This window comes from Zonotrichia albicollis, chromosome 16, assembly GCF_047830755.1.
Source record: "Zonotrichia albicollis isolate bZonAlb1 chromosome 16, bZonAlb1.hap1, whole genome shotgun sequence".
In the NCBI taxonomy this organism is placed as follows: domain Eukaryota; kingdom Metazoa; phylum Chordata; class Aves; order Passeriformes; family Passerellidae; genus Zonotrichia; species Zonotrichia albicollis.
In genome coordinates, this window is record NC_133834.1 from 4,634,481 (window position 1) to 4,648,358 (window position 13,878).

General features: G+C 41.3%; 1 protein-coding gene across 2 annotated transcripts in view; it reads left to right on the forward strand.

Moving 5' to 3' along the window:
- The window catches only part of MAD1L1 (mitotic arrest deficient 1 like 1), a 347,982-nt gene that overhangs the window by 10,180 nt on the left and 323,924 nt on the right, over positions 1–13,878 (forward strand). Inside the window, exon 1 of one of the 2 annotated variants that reach the window (XM_074552971.1) lies at positions 2,633–2,691. The exons of the other annotated variant lie outside the window; for it this stretch is intronic. Coding sequence (XP_074409072.1) covers positions 2,648–2,691 — 44 coding nt within the window. The 5' untranslated portion in view covers positions 2,633–2,647. Of the gene's footprint in view, positions 1–2,632; positions 2,692–13,878 lie in introns of those variants that run through there. 2 annotated transcript variants of the gene reach the window in all.

Consider the following 13,878-nt stretch of genomic DNA (forward strand, 5'->3'; position numbering starts at 1 on the left):
TGGATATCAAAATTAGCTGCTAGATCATGTTGTGACTTTCTTTCCCTAAAGCAGCTGAAGAAATGTTGTTATTTTAGTTATTTTGTCAAAGCCACTCCCCAGTTGTGTTTTCTAACACCAGCTGGTCTGTGTGCTGGTACTCAACAGCTCCTCCTGACATCTGGAGCAGTGAACCAGATTTTTTAAGGTCCCTGTGTATGTGGTATAAAAAGAAGTGGGAAATAGTGGGAATTTTTGATCATTTTCTTCTGCTGCTGCAGGTTTTCTGTGTATATATGAGTCTTTTGTGTGCCATATTTCATAACTGTTTTATTTTCTCTAAATATTTACAATGTTATTACATGAGAAAAGGAGATGCTTTGTAAATAATTGATAAGAGGATTGATCACTTTCCACACTGGGTCAAAGCTGAAAACATGAGCAGCAGAACCTCATCTTGCCAGTTGTTTCTCCATTCCATTCATTCCAAATACCCAACCACAGAGCTGTGTCTGGACACTGCTGGGATTGTTTGGGAATGCACAGATGGTTTGGACACATCTCTGCTTCATGTGAAAGATACTTGTGTTCCCACTTGGGAAAGCTCCCTTAATTTCCTCAGTGTTTTCTGTTTAATGAGGGTAACAAACCTTTTCCTGAGGCCTGCTGGTAGGTAGCAAGCTTGAGGTTCTCTCTTGCATCTGCTAAGGATCCATACATTTAGATGAAGATGGAATTATGCTAAGTCTCCTATGGTAAGGTATGGACAGAAATTGTAGGAATCCTTTTCACAAAACCTTTTGGAGTAAAAGCTTTTTACTTACCTCAAGCTGTTAAAGGTTTAACGAGGTAATTTCACAGTGGGAGAGAAATGGAACCAAGTGATTCTGCCTGTTGAAGTCTAATAACTCCTTCATTTAAAATCAGAATATTCACTGTGAAGTGCTAGTTTTGTGATTGGGCCATATTGTTTAGTGCTATTAATGGCACCTTCTACAGAAAGGGGAATTGCTCTTGAGAAAGATCATCTTTTCTTGCAATTGGAGCAAGTGGGACTGGCTGATTTCCCCCTCCCTCCCTTATTGTTCTTTTTCTTTTCTTGCTCAGTCTTCTTACAGCATGAATTACATTAATTTTTGTGAAGGTGATGAAGATGGTGAGAGATCATTGTCCTGGTTGGATCCTGGAAAATGCTGTTGGTGAAAGTTTGAGAAGAGTTAATTGCCCATCTCATAGTAGAAAAGAAATAGGAACAAGTTGGCTGATTGTCCCAAGGAGCCAGAGGAATGTTCTGTTTGCTAATAACTAGATAAGAAAGGGAAGAGGGAATAAATTAGGATTTCTCATCTTTTCTTATCAGGTTCTTCATGGGTACAGAGGATGTAAGGGAAGTGCATGCAGCGTGTGGCGTTTTAGCAGAGGATGATTTTTCATTTCCTCCAGCACTTCCACAGGGCTTGTTCAGTGTCTGCTCTCAGTGGTTTCTGTTCACTGATTGCCTGCTCCCAGCAGGCTTTTTGTCAGATTGGCTTATGATCAGCCCTTGCAGTGTAATTTTATGTAATAATACTTGGGAAGGAGGTGCAGCTTTCAGGAGTGTGGTGGTAATCCAACTGTTTTTAGTACTGGTCTCTTTTTGGTGACAATAGGAGAGTGTTTATAATGCTTCACCTTGTGGGGGGAAAACAAGTTCATTAACAGTTGACTCTGGCTAATCTTCTGTTTGCTTGTTCTGGATTCCACTTGTAAGCTCCTGGGCTTTCTCTCTCTTCATAAACAGTGGAAACAGACACAGCTGTAGTCTATAGCAAAATATCCCTGGGCTGTACAGTAGCTAGATAATAAAATAGGACTCATCATATGTGCTGTATATGGTTCATGTGTAAACATTGTCAATCTATGTCCTCTTTCTTGTGTTCAGTTATCTGTCCTTTGGATTTCTTGAGCTTCCTCCTGCCTACCTTGCAGTATAGTTGGTTCTGGTTTTTATGTGGATCTAGGTTTTTTTTGTGTGTTACTGTTATGCTGCCAGGGATTTTCATACATTTGTCATGTGTTGCTTGATATCTCTGCTGTAGAATTGGTTTCAGCTGTAAAGGGATAAAAACCACAAAAGTTAAATTCTTGCTCTGTGAGCAGAAAGTCTTATTTATTTTGGAGTGCACTGTCCTATAGAAGAATATTTATACACAGCTTTTTTAGGACTGTTATTAGGAAAGGATTGTGTTGAGAAAACAAGCTTCTTATACTCTGTCTCTCCAGGATGTGCTGATGTAGTTTCTATTTCTTCAAAATCCAGTACTTGAGAAATTGAGTTGTTGACCATCTTCACTGACAAACCACGCTAATCATGACACACTTGGTTGTTTTTCAGCAGTGAACTATTAGCTTATAGATAGTTCCTCTACTGCCAATTAACAATTAATCTATTTTAACAGAAAATTACTTGGGGCAGGTTTTGGGTGACAGCAGCGGCTTTATTTGGGTGACAAAGCTCAGAAGTGCCACGAGATGGCGCCCGCTGTCCTGCAGGGGAAGGCGCGGGCTCGTTGCAGCCGGGGCTCAGCCCGCTGCGAATCCAACCCATCAGCCTTGGAAGGGGCAGCTGCGCCCAGGAAAACTCGCAATTGCTGCCGGCACAACTTTTAAACTCTTTCATGCTGCCTGCATGCTCTCACCGTCTCCTTGCCCAGTACTCCGGGCTGTACCTTGGTATGAAAATACTTTGTGCAGTCTTCTCTAATGGAATATGAAAGTGTTTCTCTAGCTGACATTGTAAACTTCATGTTTACACCACATATTCCTAATTTTGTGTTGTTTAATAGGAGTTCTTCACAGCTTGGTTCTTTTTCCCCCACCCCAAGCTTTAGAATTGCATCCTCAGAGCAGTGCTGTTATTGTTCTGCCTTTCCCTTCTGCAGCATGGAGAGGATGCCCAAATAAAAAATGAGGGTGCTTGTTCCGTGAGCTATTAATCTAAATAAGCCTCTTTTGCTGCTGTTTGTCTGTGTTTGGTTGATATTGTTTTTGTCCTCTAATGAATTTAGCAAGTGATTTGCTGTCCATAAATAGATATACCCTGGAGTACTGAGTGATGGAAAAAGATGTGCATCAGGTATTTGTTAAAGCTGAGGCAATAACTCAGATACTGAAGGTACTGATAGCCACTGATAGCAGCTGACAAGGTTTCATGCTAAATTTGTCTTTGTGTTATTCCATAAGTGGCAGAAGATTGCAAATTTTGAAAGCTTGGAGTTTGGCTGAAGAGTCATACAAGTGGGTGAAGGCTGCCAGGTGGGCCACAAACAACAGCTTCAGAGGAGTTTTAGTCCAAGTTTTTTATCTGTTTTGAGGTAATAAAAAAGTGATGTGTGATACAGGGTTTGTTTTTGTTTGCTATTTTGTTTCGTGGTTTTTTTAATGGAAGTAATAAATATAAAGTTTTTACAGGTTCATCTGCTGGGCTCAAAGATCTTTGTATACACAGCAGAGTTATTTTATATTGGTGATCAAATATATTGATCATGGCCTATTTAAGTCAGTGTTTCCTTTTTGGAGCACTGTTTTCTGTTGCCAATCCTACTGTCAGCTCAGGCTTGGTGTTCATGTGTAGGAAAACACAAAAGATCACAGTGGGGATCTCAGCTGTCTTTTTCTGAAGGGCCATGGAATACAGTGTGGGACATGGAATACAGTGCTGAAATTAGAGGTGGAGCTGATGTATCAGAGAGAAGAGAAGAGGAGTGTGCTTGGACTTTTGTGTGGAGCAAAGAGACTCTGCTGAGGGGCTCGGTGTTCTGAGTCACATCCCACTGCAGCTGTGGTGTCAGGCAGGTGCTGGTGGTGTGAGGCTGCCCCAGAGACACTTGGGTTCCCTGGGTGGGGTTTGGGGAGTGCCCACAGAGCCCTCCGGGGTGAGGGCCGGTGGCTGCAGCAGTGCCATCTCCTGGAGCTGCTGGGGCTCTCTGGGGAGCTCAGTGGGCAGGCCAGCCCTGCCAAGGGAAGTGCAGTTTGGCAGGAATTTGGGCCAGTGCTGAGGAACCATTTTCCCTTGGAGGAGCTGCCAGCTGCAGACAGCAGACACTGATCTGCTGACCTGTCGCCTCGAGCCAAAGAAGTGAACCTGGGAATGCTGACCTGGTTTTCTTTCTCAAACATCTGTGAGCTGGCTGCCTGACAAATCTTGGGGACTAACTTCCTGCAGTGTCTGAGACCAATTAAGAGAGGAGATAGTGTGAATGTGTATGCATTTCCTCTCTAAGAAAGGGTTTAATTAAGTGGCAAGCATCTCTATTTAGTACAGTGGTTTGCACAGTTGTAATTCATAATTACCCAGGTGCTACACTCAGTACGGGAAGTCCTTCTATGCACATTCTGCTTTGGGAGCTGGGGGAAGGGAGGGGAGAGAGGGAAAGGGAATCGGATTTCTTGATTCTGCATTTAGTGGTGGATTAGTGCTCTTTTTTTTCAGTGAATAGAAGAAAAAGGAGAATATTTGAGTTCTCTACTTTCCTTTTTGAATCTTGATTAACTATGCTTAGCTGCTGTGCACTCTCTTCCATGCAAGGCATTGAATATCTTTGCAGTGGTGAATGAAGCTCATAATCTTTTCCTTTCTCACAAGGTAGTAATTTGTCTTTCTCTGAATGTCCATTATGAGTAAGTAGTTACTGGTTAAAAAAAAAATCTGTTGACAGATATACAAAGTAGTGCATGTTGAAATAATTTGAATTACTCATGTTGCTCTGGATACTTAATTAACTGCAGCCAATCAAGACAAGACTGAGGGTTATTGTTGTTGGCTCCAGTAATGCCATAATTCTGGCATGATCATTCCATAGTGGAGCAAATATTTTTATGGGATAGCCTATTGTAGCCCTGTGGTCTTTTGTCACCAAGCTAGAAATCAGTCTAATTGAAAGCATTTGGTGCTGGCTGCCCCTTGTAACTGTACCACTGCCCTGAACTACAGTGCCAATTTCTCTGTTGGAGGGTGAGAAGTTTGGTTTGTCTGGGTTGGCCACTGGTGGCGCCCAGCTTTAGAGCTGTGTCCCTAGTTGGAGGAGAAAATTAGGATTAGCATAGTATGAGGATACTGAAGCTTCATGTTCTGTCTTAGTTTTTCATAAATAGTTGTAATTTATGATCTGTGAACAGACTGAAATTTGCATGACTGCTGTTTACAAGATTCCCAGTGTAAAACAAACTGTCTCCTCACAGTGGGAATTCCCAGGGTACCCAGTAGGGAGATAAATGCTGCGTAGGGGGAACAAGTAATTAAAAACCACCACAGACAAGCACCAAAAACCAAAACAACAACGAAAAAGCACTGTGCTTGTTAGAGAAACTTTTATAGTTATGATGTCTAGGCTTACCTCATGGATGGGTTATCTGCTGTTGTCCTGTACAGGCACAGTACTGCAATTTACTGTTACTTTTTTGCCTTCTACTCAAGGTGAAGATTTGGGAAATGGCAAAGAGTTCACCCTCTGAAGAGGGCCAGTGTATGCAGTTGCTAATATTCCCCCAAATGCCTCAGAATAGGGCTTTCTCTTGGCTTCTGCACAGGGATTAATACTGAGTGAATTTCCCTTGCATTGTTCTGCCAGGATGAGTTAGTCCCAGTTTAGAGCAGCTCTGCCATTCCTGTTTCACCTGGGGCTTCTGACTCCAGTGTCTGTCTTAAAATATTCTGTTCCTCCCTGGTACCTTCTGGTTCTGTGAAGTCTGCAGCTGAAAGAGATGTCCTTGCAGAGCAAAAAAGCAGTCTGGGATGGGAAACAGCAATCCCATTCCTGATCTGTTCCCTCATCAGCTCTCCTGTGTTGGTGCATAAATAGTTGTGCTGTTCCAAAGCAGGGCAGGGGATGTGGAAGGGATGATGAGGGTAATCATTGTGTTTATATAGAAATATAGAAATAAAGGCTACGTGCTCAGTATTTGTAGGGCTTGGCATGTGTGAAAGATGAAAGCACTGCCTCAGCAGTGTCTACCAGCTTCTTGAGGGAGAGGTGCCTGAACACTTCCAAAGGGCATCTTTGGCTTTAGAGTGAGGTGCAAGTGTAAAGAGAAAACTACTTGTGGTTTTCTCACACATATTGTGCATGTGCTGAAGCCACTGATATTTACACGGAGAAGTCGTGGAGGAAGCTGTCACCTGTTGAATGTGACATGCAGCATATGCTGGAGTATTGCTCTAAGCTCTTTTGTTCTTCATTATTCTGTTCTCTTGTTTTAAAATGTGCATTATTCTTCACTTTCCATGCTGCCTTAGGTTTTAGCTTTCCATGACAGAACTCTTATTGTGCCTCATGGGGAGAAAATGCTCCTTTGTCATCTCAATTTTGAAGCTCCAGGCTCCAGAGCAGTCAGATGCAGTTTTGGTAGACTTTCAGTCCATGTTTGGGTGTTGGGAGGACTGCATTTCAATGTGGTGCTTGGAAACGGATGTCAAATCTGTACTTTAACAGAGTTTAGTTTTCTCCCATTCCCTTGGGGTTTATCCACTTAGTTTTAATAAAGCAACCACTTTTCATAGATATCTTTAAGTGTTGTAGGCCTGTGTTTTATAGTTCTTCACTGAAATGCTGGGCAAAACTTCCTGCCAGACTTTCCTATCTGATACTAATTTTCTCCAAAGAATGCTGTACTTATCTCTGATGTTCAAAAATATTAGTGTTCTTTCTCCTTTGCCATTAATGCTTTTATTTCCATTTGAATATATCAGAGTAATAACTCTGGAGGCTAAAGGAGAGATAGGAAGAGTATAAAATAAAACAGATGAGCACCTGACATTGAAGCAGAGCAAGGCTGTAATGTATAATCAGATAATCAGAGTGAGAAGTAAGCAAGCTCAGATCAAAAATATATCTGTCCTTGCTTTGCATTTCAAAGCTCTGGGAGCAGTTCAAGAGATTGTCTTCCCAGGATCACAGATCTGACATTCTGGAGACAGAAAAAGCTGTTAAGCAATAGCTTAGCACACTGTCCATCTTTGCTGAAAGGTGATTTGAGGAACTTCAGTAGTTTGAGTCCAAGAACTGTGTGGAGAGTAATTTAGCAATGTGTGCTGGTGTTGTCTGCTCCATAGCAGGTGTTTCATTTGCCATGGGGGGCTCACCAGCCAGACACTCCATTTTGAGCTGCTGCTGCATTTCCTGCCAGTATTGTTTGACACTGTTGGAAAACAGTTGGGTGAAAGTTGCTTTGGCTCCTTGCAGCATGTAGTGACCCATGTTATGTGTAAATGGCTCCAACTTTGCTGCTCACTCTGCTGTGAAGGAGAAGCTTTCAAAAATACAGACCCTTCTAAAGAGCCACTTTCATTGCATTAGGCAGCCCTGTTTGCCTTAAAGTGAAATTATCATTTAAATAGCAGAGACTAATCAGCAAGGGGATGGTTTGCTCCTGTCAGACAGCTCAAATGCTTGTGCTTGATTTTTATTCAGCCTATCATTTGATCGTTTCCAAAAACCCAATAACCACTATAATCTCCAGCTCAGTTTTAATTTTACCTTTCCATTTCCATTTTAGCATCTTTTAGTATTTCATCTCTAAATTTTAAGCTGGGGCTGTTGATGTGCCCTTAGATGTGCAGTGCATTATCCCTCACTTACCCCCAAAGTTTTGCTTTTACAGGGAAACTTTTAAACAAAAATGCACATCCCATACATGCATATTCGGGATGATTTTGTTTTAGCATAGCAATGTCATTTTCAAAGCTCTTTTCTAAATGCAGAGGCCTTCTTTTATACAGAAGCAAAACAAAATGTTTCAGTAAGGAATCAAACTCTTGTGTGCTGCTCCCCTGTACTCCTGGGCATGGCCTTTAGCTACAGGGCAAGGAATTTCCCTTCTTCATTGGATCAAGGAATACCAAGATGGATTGTGCCAGACTGATGTAACAGCTTTCTTTGTCTAGAGAATTGATTATATTATCAAATAAATCACAATAAATCTTATTTCTTTGAACTTCACTGAAACAGTAACCACTTGGGAAAGTATAAACCATGGAGGAGAAGATGGAAATTAATAGAAGAATTGTAGGATGTATAAGAATTGTTTAAGCAGGGATAGATTCAGTATTGTTGAAAGGAAAATGCAAGGATAAGTAGAATTCCTCAAAGATTAGCCTTAGGATCTGCTTTATTTAGTATTTCTATTAATGGTTTTGGTGCAAAAATTTGGTGTGTGCTGATAAAACTTGGCTAATGATGCCAAGTTCAGAGGATTCATAAATACACAAAAGCTGGATCTGCAGAACTGAATGACCCTGAGGATTAGAGTGCAGAAATGGGACAAAATTCAATGAAACAAAGCACAATGCTCCATGGAATTGGGAGCTGAATGCAAACTTCTTTTGGAAAATGTTGCACATGCAGTAGAAAGGACCAGAAGGGCTGTGTGTTTGTTAAAATCACTGTTCATTCTCACCAGGAGAAAAATTGCCTTGGAGGTGAAAGTGTTCAAGGGGCTTGGGAGATGCTTCTCTGAGTTTTGGTCACCTGTTGTGGAGGAAGATGGTGGGGAATGCAGAAAGTGGCTGCTGGAAGGAGCCTGGGAGCCATTCCTGAGTGTGGAATGGAGCAGCCTCTGACAGAGTCTGGTGGGAGATGTAATTGCTGCCAGGAAATTCATGGCTAGAAGGCAGGAGAAGGAAGGGAGATCCATACTGGTGAGAAAAGGAACCAGCTATCCTTAAGACTTACACTGGCATTTAAATCAAATTGCTGTAACCCTGCCATGAATGCAGTTACAAGGAAGTGTTATAACTTTTAGAAAGACTACATTTCTGAATGCAGCTTCCAGTGGAGTCAAAGGTATCCAAATTTCTGCTCCACAGGGTTATGGAAGAGATTTAGCCAAGGATTGGTCAGGGCCTAAACTAGAAGGTTTTTTTCAATCCCACTTTGATTTGAATGTGTATGTGCCAGTCTGTAAACAAGGGGATGTATTCAAGAATAGGAAGAGGGGCAGTACATTTTAGTTTGGAATTGCAGGCTTCATTTCTGAAAACTGGAGGTGGGGAAGGGGGAGTGGAGTTTAATGAGTAAAGGCAGATCATGTCCATCTTTCTGCCCATGCAGAACAAAACTGTAGACAGGGACACGAAGTGTGAGAGCAGCTGACCCTTGTTCATCTTGAGAAATAAGCAGTTTGCTGGAAAATGCACTGAACTATTAAGAAGAGCTTATCTGTCAGTGCTGATAAGACTAAAATATGATTTGTATCATTGGAGAAGCTTCTCTGAGTGTTTTTGGTGCAGGTTATCTTGATGGTGTTTTGAGAATGACTCACTCCTGGTTAATGCTTAACCTCATCAGTGCCTAGAGCACGGATTCCTGCTTCTGAGGGAGCTGGGAAGGGGCTGCTTGAATCATCTGGCTTTGGTTTGTCATCAGTGCAGTGAGGAGCTCTGTGCTGGATTGGCCAGAAAGGTCTAATTTTCAATTTTAATTGTACCTAACAGCCAGCATAGCAACATCAACTTGGGCAGGAGGAAATTGGAAATGTATGAACATTAGAGTACTTCAGTTTTTTAGCATTGTTAAAGTGCTCCTGCTCTGACAAGCTTGCTTATGTGCTCTCTGAAGATATTATGTAAGCTTTGTCCTGAAGCTCCAATCTGTCCTCCCTTGGGACTGCTTTCCCACTGAATATTTTTGATGAAAGCTTATCTTTACCTGGGTTATATTCTCTTTCCTCACAAGCTGCTCTGTTAAAGGGAATATTCTTATAAATATACCTTTGTCCATGCATTGCTTGGAGAGAGAAAAATTCATGTGGCTTGGAGTAGCAAAAGCACAGCACAATATTTTCAAACATTTCTTAAAGGGCACAGTGAACTTGAAATGTTAGTGAGTTAAAAGATTAATGTGATAAGTGCCTCAAGGTTCTCTTGAACTAGCTGTGATTATGTAAGTGTTGTTTGTTATTTTAAAATAACTCATAGCATGGAAATTAGCATGGTGGATTGGATTATTTACTCATCCATTTCTGGTCAGTGTCAGTGCTATCTTGGGCTAGATAGAAAAATCCAGAGCAAGACCTGAAGCAGATTTTTTTTTTAGAAAGTTTGTTCTCATCAGTATGAATTCTAAATAAGCATAAAGATTTTCAGTTGGTGCCCTCCATCCCTTTTAAAAAGTAAAGACTCTTGCAGTTTGGACCTCTTATGTGTGCATAGAGTAAATAGAAAAATGTGTTGCTTTCAGCTATAATCCTTCTTATTTGAAACAGTATTCAACAAAGTTGTAAGGTATTAGAAGTGAGCTTCCTAAATTGCTTCTGTTTCTATAAATGATGCCTTTTTGTGTTTGAGACAAAATGAAAAGTGTTTTTTGTCTTAACCTACAAAACCCACAGCCTGAAGTGAGCAGCCTGAATGAGAGCAAACACTGCATTGGGCTGGCAGGAGCACTGGGGCTGGGATAATTGGAAAGATTCCCATTCTGGGAGCAAAGATGGGGGTGAGTGGGTCCCTGTGTTCAGTGAACAGCAGAATCAGTGCTTGGGGGCTGTTTTCAAAGTGCTGACCTGCATACCTGAAATAAGAGCTCAGGGCTCCTGCTTTCAAATGCAGCTCTCAGTGGGGTTGGAGCAGCTTGTAGGAAATGGAGCCAGACCTGCTCAGCAGAAAGGAGATAGTAAAACATGCCAGCTCTCCCACTCAGCCAAGGCAGGTAAGAGCTGGAGGTGCATGGGACCTTCTCTCCCTCCCTTCCACTCATGTAAAATTCTAGGAGTGCATTGGCAAAGTTTATTTTCTCAAATAGATGTTCTGCAGATATTTTGGTCATCACCTTGCAGCAAAGTGGGTTTTTTCTAATGAAGTCATGTCCTGCAGAGTGGTGTTTTTGTAAGAGCATGAACTATTTTGAACAGTGGTAGAAACCTCTGCAGCAGTGAAGCTGCTCTCAGCTTCTCCTGCCTCTTGCTATATAAGCAGAACAGATCTGTCACAGAGCCCAAACTTCTCACAAAAGGCAGAGTTTTGTCTTTTCTAGAAATGGATTGATTCACATTTTGAGCATCTCTTCTCTGCTTTTTTAGTGCCTCTTGGACTCAATCCTTACTCACTCCCTTTCTCTGCATTATTCTCAACTCCCTTGTCAGCAGAGTTAACAATTTCTGTGTCTCTGCAGGGAGTAATGGGCAGCTATTGCAAGAACCATTTTCTGGCACAAGTTGTTCTTGTTGTAATTGCTTTTGAATTCTTATTACTTGTTTAAACTGTCTTCCAGAGACACTCTGATATGAGCAGTATAGTAAAAGGGAAGATAAATCTTTTGGGTAGGAAGAAATATGAAATTCTGGATTTACTTGAGTTATTCCCTGCTGACCAAGTTGATTTATTTTCTGTTTTAATGAAACAGTCATCCTCTTGCTGTGATACACATCAAGCTCTTCAGTGACGGCTTGAAATGCTGCTAACTTTTCTAAAGAGGGCAGAAAGGGGGTGTCTGGCTTTGACTATGTTCAGTATCTGCATCCTCAGTTAGAGAAGTCAGCTTTAACTGGGACAGCTTTTGGGAATACTTCACAGCTCTGCTCCTGGCTCCATTAGAAGATGATGCTTTAACCTAGTTATGAGTTTTTTATACTCAATTTTGCTACTGTGTTTGCAAATGACATTTGACTCTGTGCTCTTTGTACTCCCAGAGATAAAGCTCTGTGGCTTCAGGTGGTTCTCTGCAAATGCAGCAGCCAAGGTTGATGGCATCAAGCCTATTTTGTGACAAGCCTTTCATTTAGGTTTGATGGTTTCCAGTGTGACTTTGGCAAAGGCATCACCTGCCTTCTGGAGAGCTGGCCCACTTGTCAAGGTCACACAACACCTTTTGGCTCACCTGTCTGCAAGTACCTGGCAAGGGGAAATGCAATTGGCACTTTGTAATAAGTGATATATTTGCAAGTCTGGTAGAGAGGAAGAGTGAAAAAATGCTCTGATTTTTTTTTTTTTTTCTCTAATTGAATAGACATAGGTCTTGGAAATGCACTTGCTCCTGCCTGGATGGCTTGTGACAGCTGCTAAAGATAAACATGCTCTTTCTCAATGTCATTTGACTGTAGTTAGATAGTTAAAATAGCTTTTTCTGTTCCAGAAATATCTGTCTGGTTTTTGTAGTCTTTTCTTTTCAGTGGTGGTGTGTCCAGGTCACCAGATTTTCAGAATTGTAGAATACCAGGTTGGAAGGGAGCTCGAGGTTCAGCCTTTCCTTACAAAAGCCTGGTCTGGACAGGATGGCCCAGCACTGGGTTCAGCTGAACCTTAAAAGTGCCCAGTGTTGGTGGAAAGTTTAGGTAAACCCTTAACCAATATACATCATGAAAACCTAACCCAGAATGTCTGAATTTACAGCACAGTTGAATGTTTACCAAAAATGACTTTCATACTCTGTTACCCCTGTGATGTTAATAATTGTCAAAGACATCTGATATACAATATTGAAAGAACTGCATTTTTATGTCTAAAGTTGTAAGTGCTACAAAATAAATATTTGGCCCTTCAGAATTCCAGTATCAGAAGGACAGTTAGCAAAGTTTTAGCATCTGTATCAGTCTGTGGTTTGTTGTCAGGGAGAATGGGATACTTTTGGTATTAAATTGGGATTCAGTTCTATGGTGTGACTAAATCATTACATGGAATTTGATGGAACCATATCTGGCAAAAATCTTGCTGACAGCCTCAAGTTTTTACATGGGTTTTTATAGTTTAAAGGAGCTGTTTCTTGCTAGGTTGTTTCTTATAATTTTCTGTGCTTAGTAATTTGGAATTGTTAGGTTTGTATATGCTGTCCCCTGCATTTTCCCTCCTTGCTGTGCCAGGGGAGTGGGGACTCAGCTGAAACAAGAAGGAAATAACCACCTTCTCCTCCTCCACACACTGCTGCATTTGTCAGAGGCAGCGCAAGGGCTCAGGTTGTCCTGCTGTTGTGGAGGAGCTGCAGTTCTCTTCTGTCTGAACAATAAACTTTGTATCTGTTTGTACAGTAATGAACTGCTTTTGTTTCCTTCAGGAACCTGCTCTGCTGTCTGGAGCGTTTCCATTTACAGACAACCCTTGCCAAATTAATTTTATTTAATTATCTCCCAGGGCTAAGCTTGAATACATTTTGTGTTAAATTCACCGTTTCTCCCTCTTCTGAACGAAATGGACTTAATATCCTTGTTAAAATCTGATTAAAACTAAAATTGAGTTTTTTGAAGTCTGATTATCCCATGAAATGGAATTTTTAAACCTAATTATGAATGGATTTGCATACATTCTTAGCACCATTGAAAAGAAAGTTGAAATAAATTTATTAATGAAATCTTCCTCTGCTGTCTCTTTGGGCCATGGTGATTGCTGGAGAGTGAGGGAGAAGGAAGGCAGGCGAGGATGAAAACTCCCCCTCTTTTGAAATATACCCTCTCCCCTTCCAATTAATTCCAGAGCAGTTTTGACCCTGTCTCATTCTTATTCCTCCCTGCCACACAGCCCAATTTAGGTAATTGACGGCCTTTCAGAGGGTAACTACACAGTCGGGTTGGTTTCATGTATTTAAAGCCTTTGTGCTTTCTGAAGGGAGGATGTAGTGGGCAACTTTTGTTTCCACTATTATGTTTTTTCTCTCTTTCCCGAGGTAGCCCTGACACCTAATCAATAGGCAGCTCTGGTTTCTCCTTTCTGAGGAGCTGTATGTTGGAGTGTTTCTTTTAAACCTGCTAAAAAATGGATAGTTTGTCAGACTCTGGTGAATGTGCACGTGAAAATTGGGCTTGTTTATGTAGTTCCCTGGGTTTGCAACAAAAAGATTTTTTGGTAGGATATCTTTGAATCTCTCAGTACAGTTAATTGTGCCCATCACTTCAGGGTTTTGGCAGTCCTCTCTGGGAAAAGGTGAGCCAGTGCAGGAT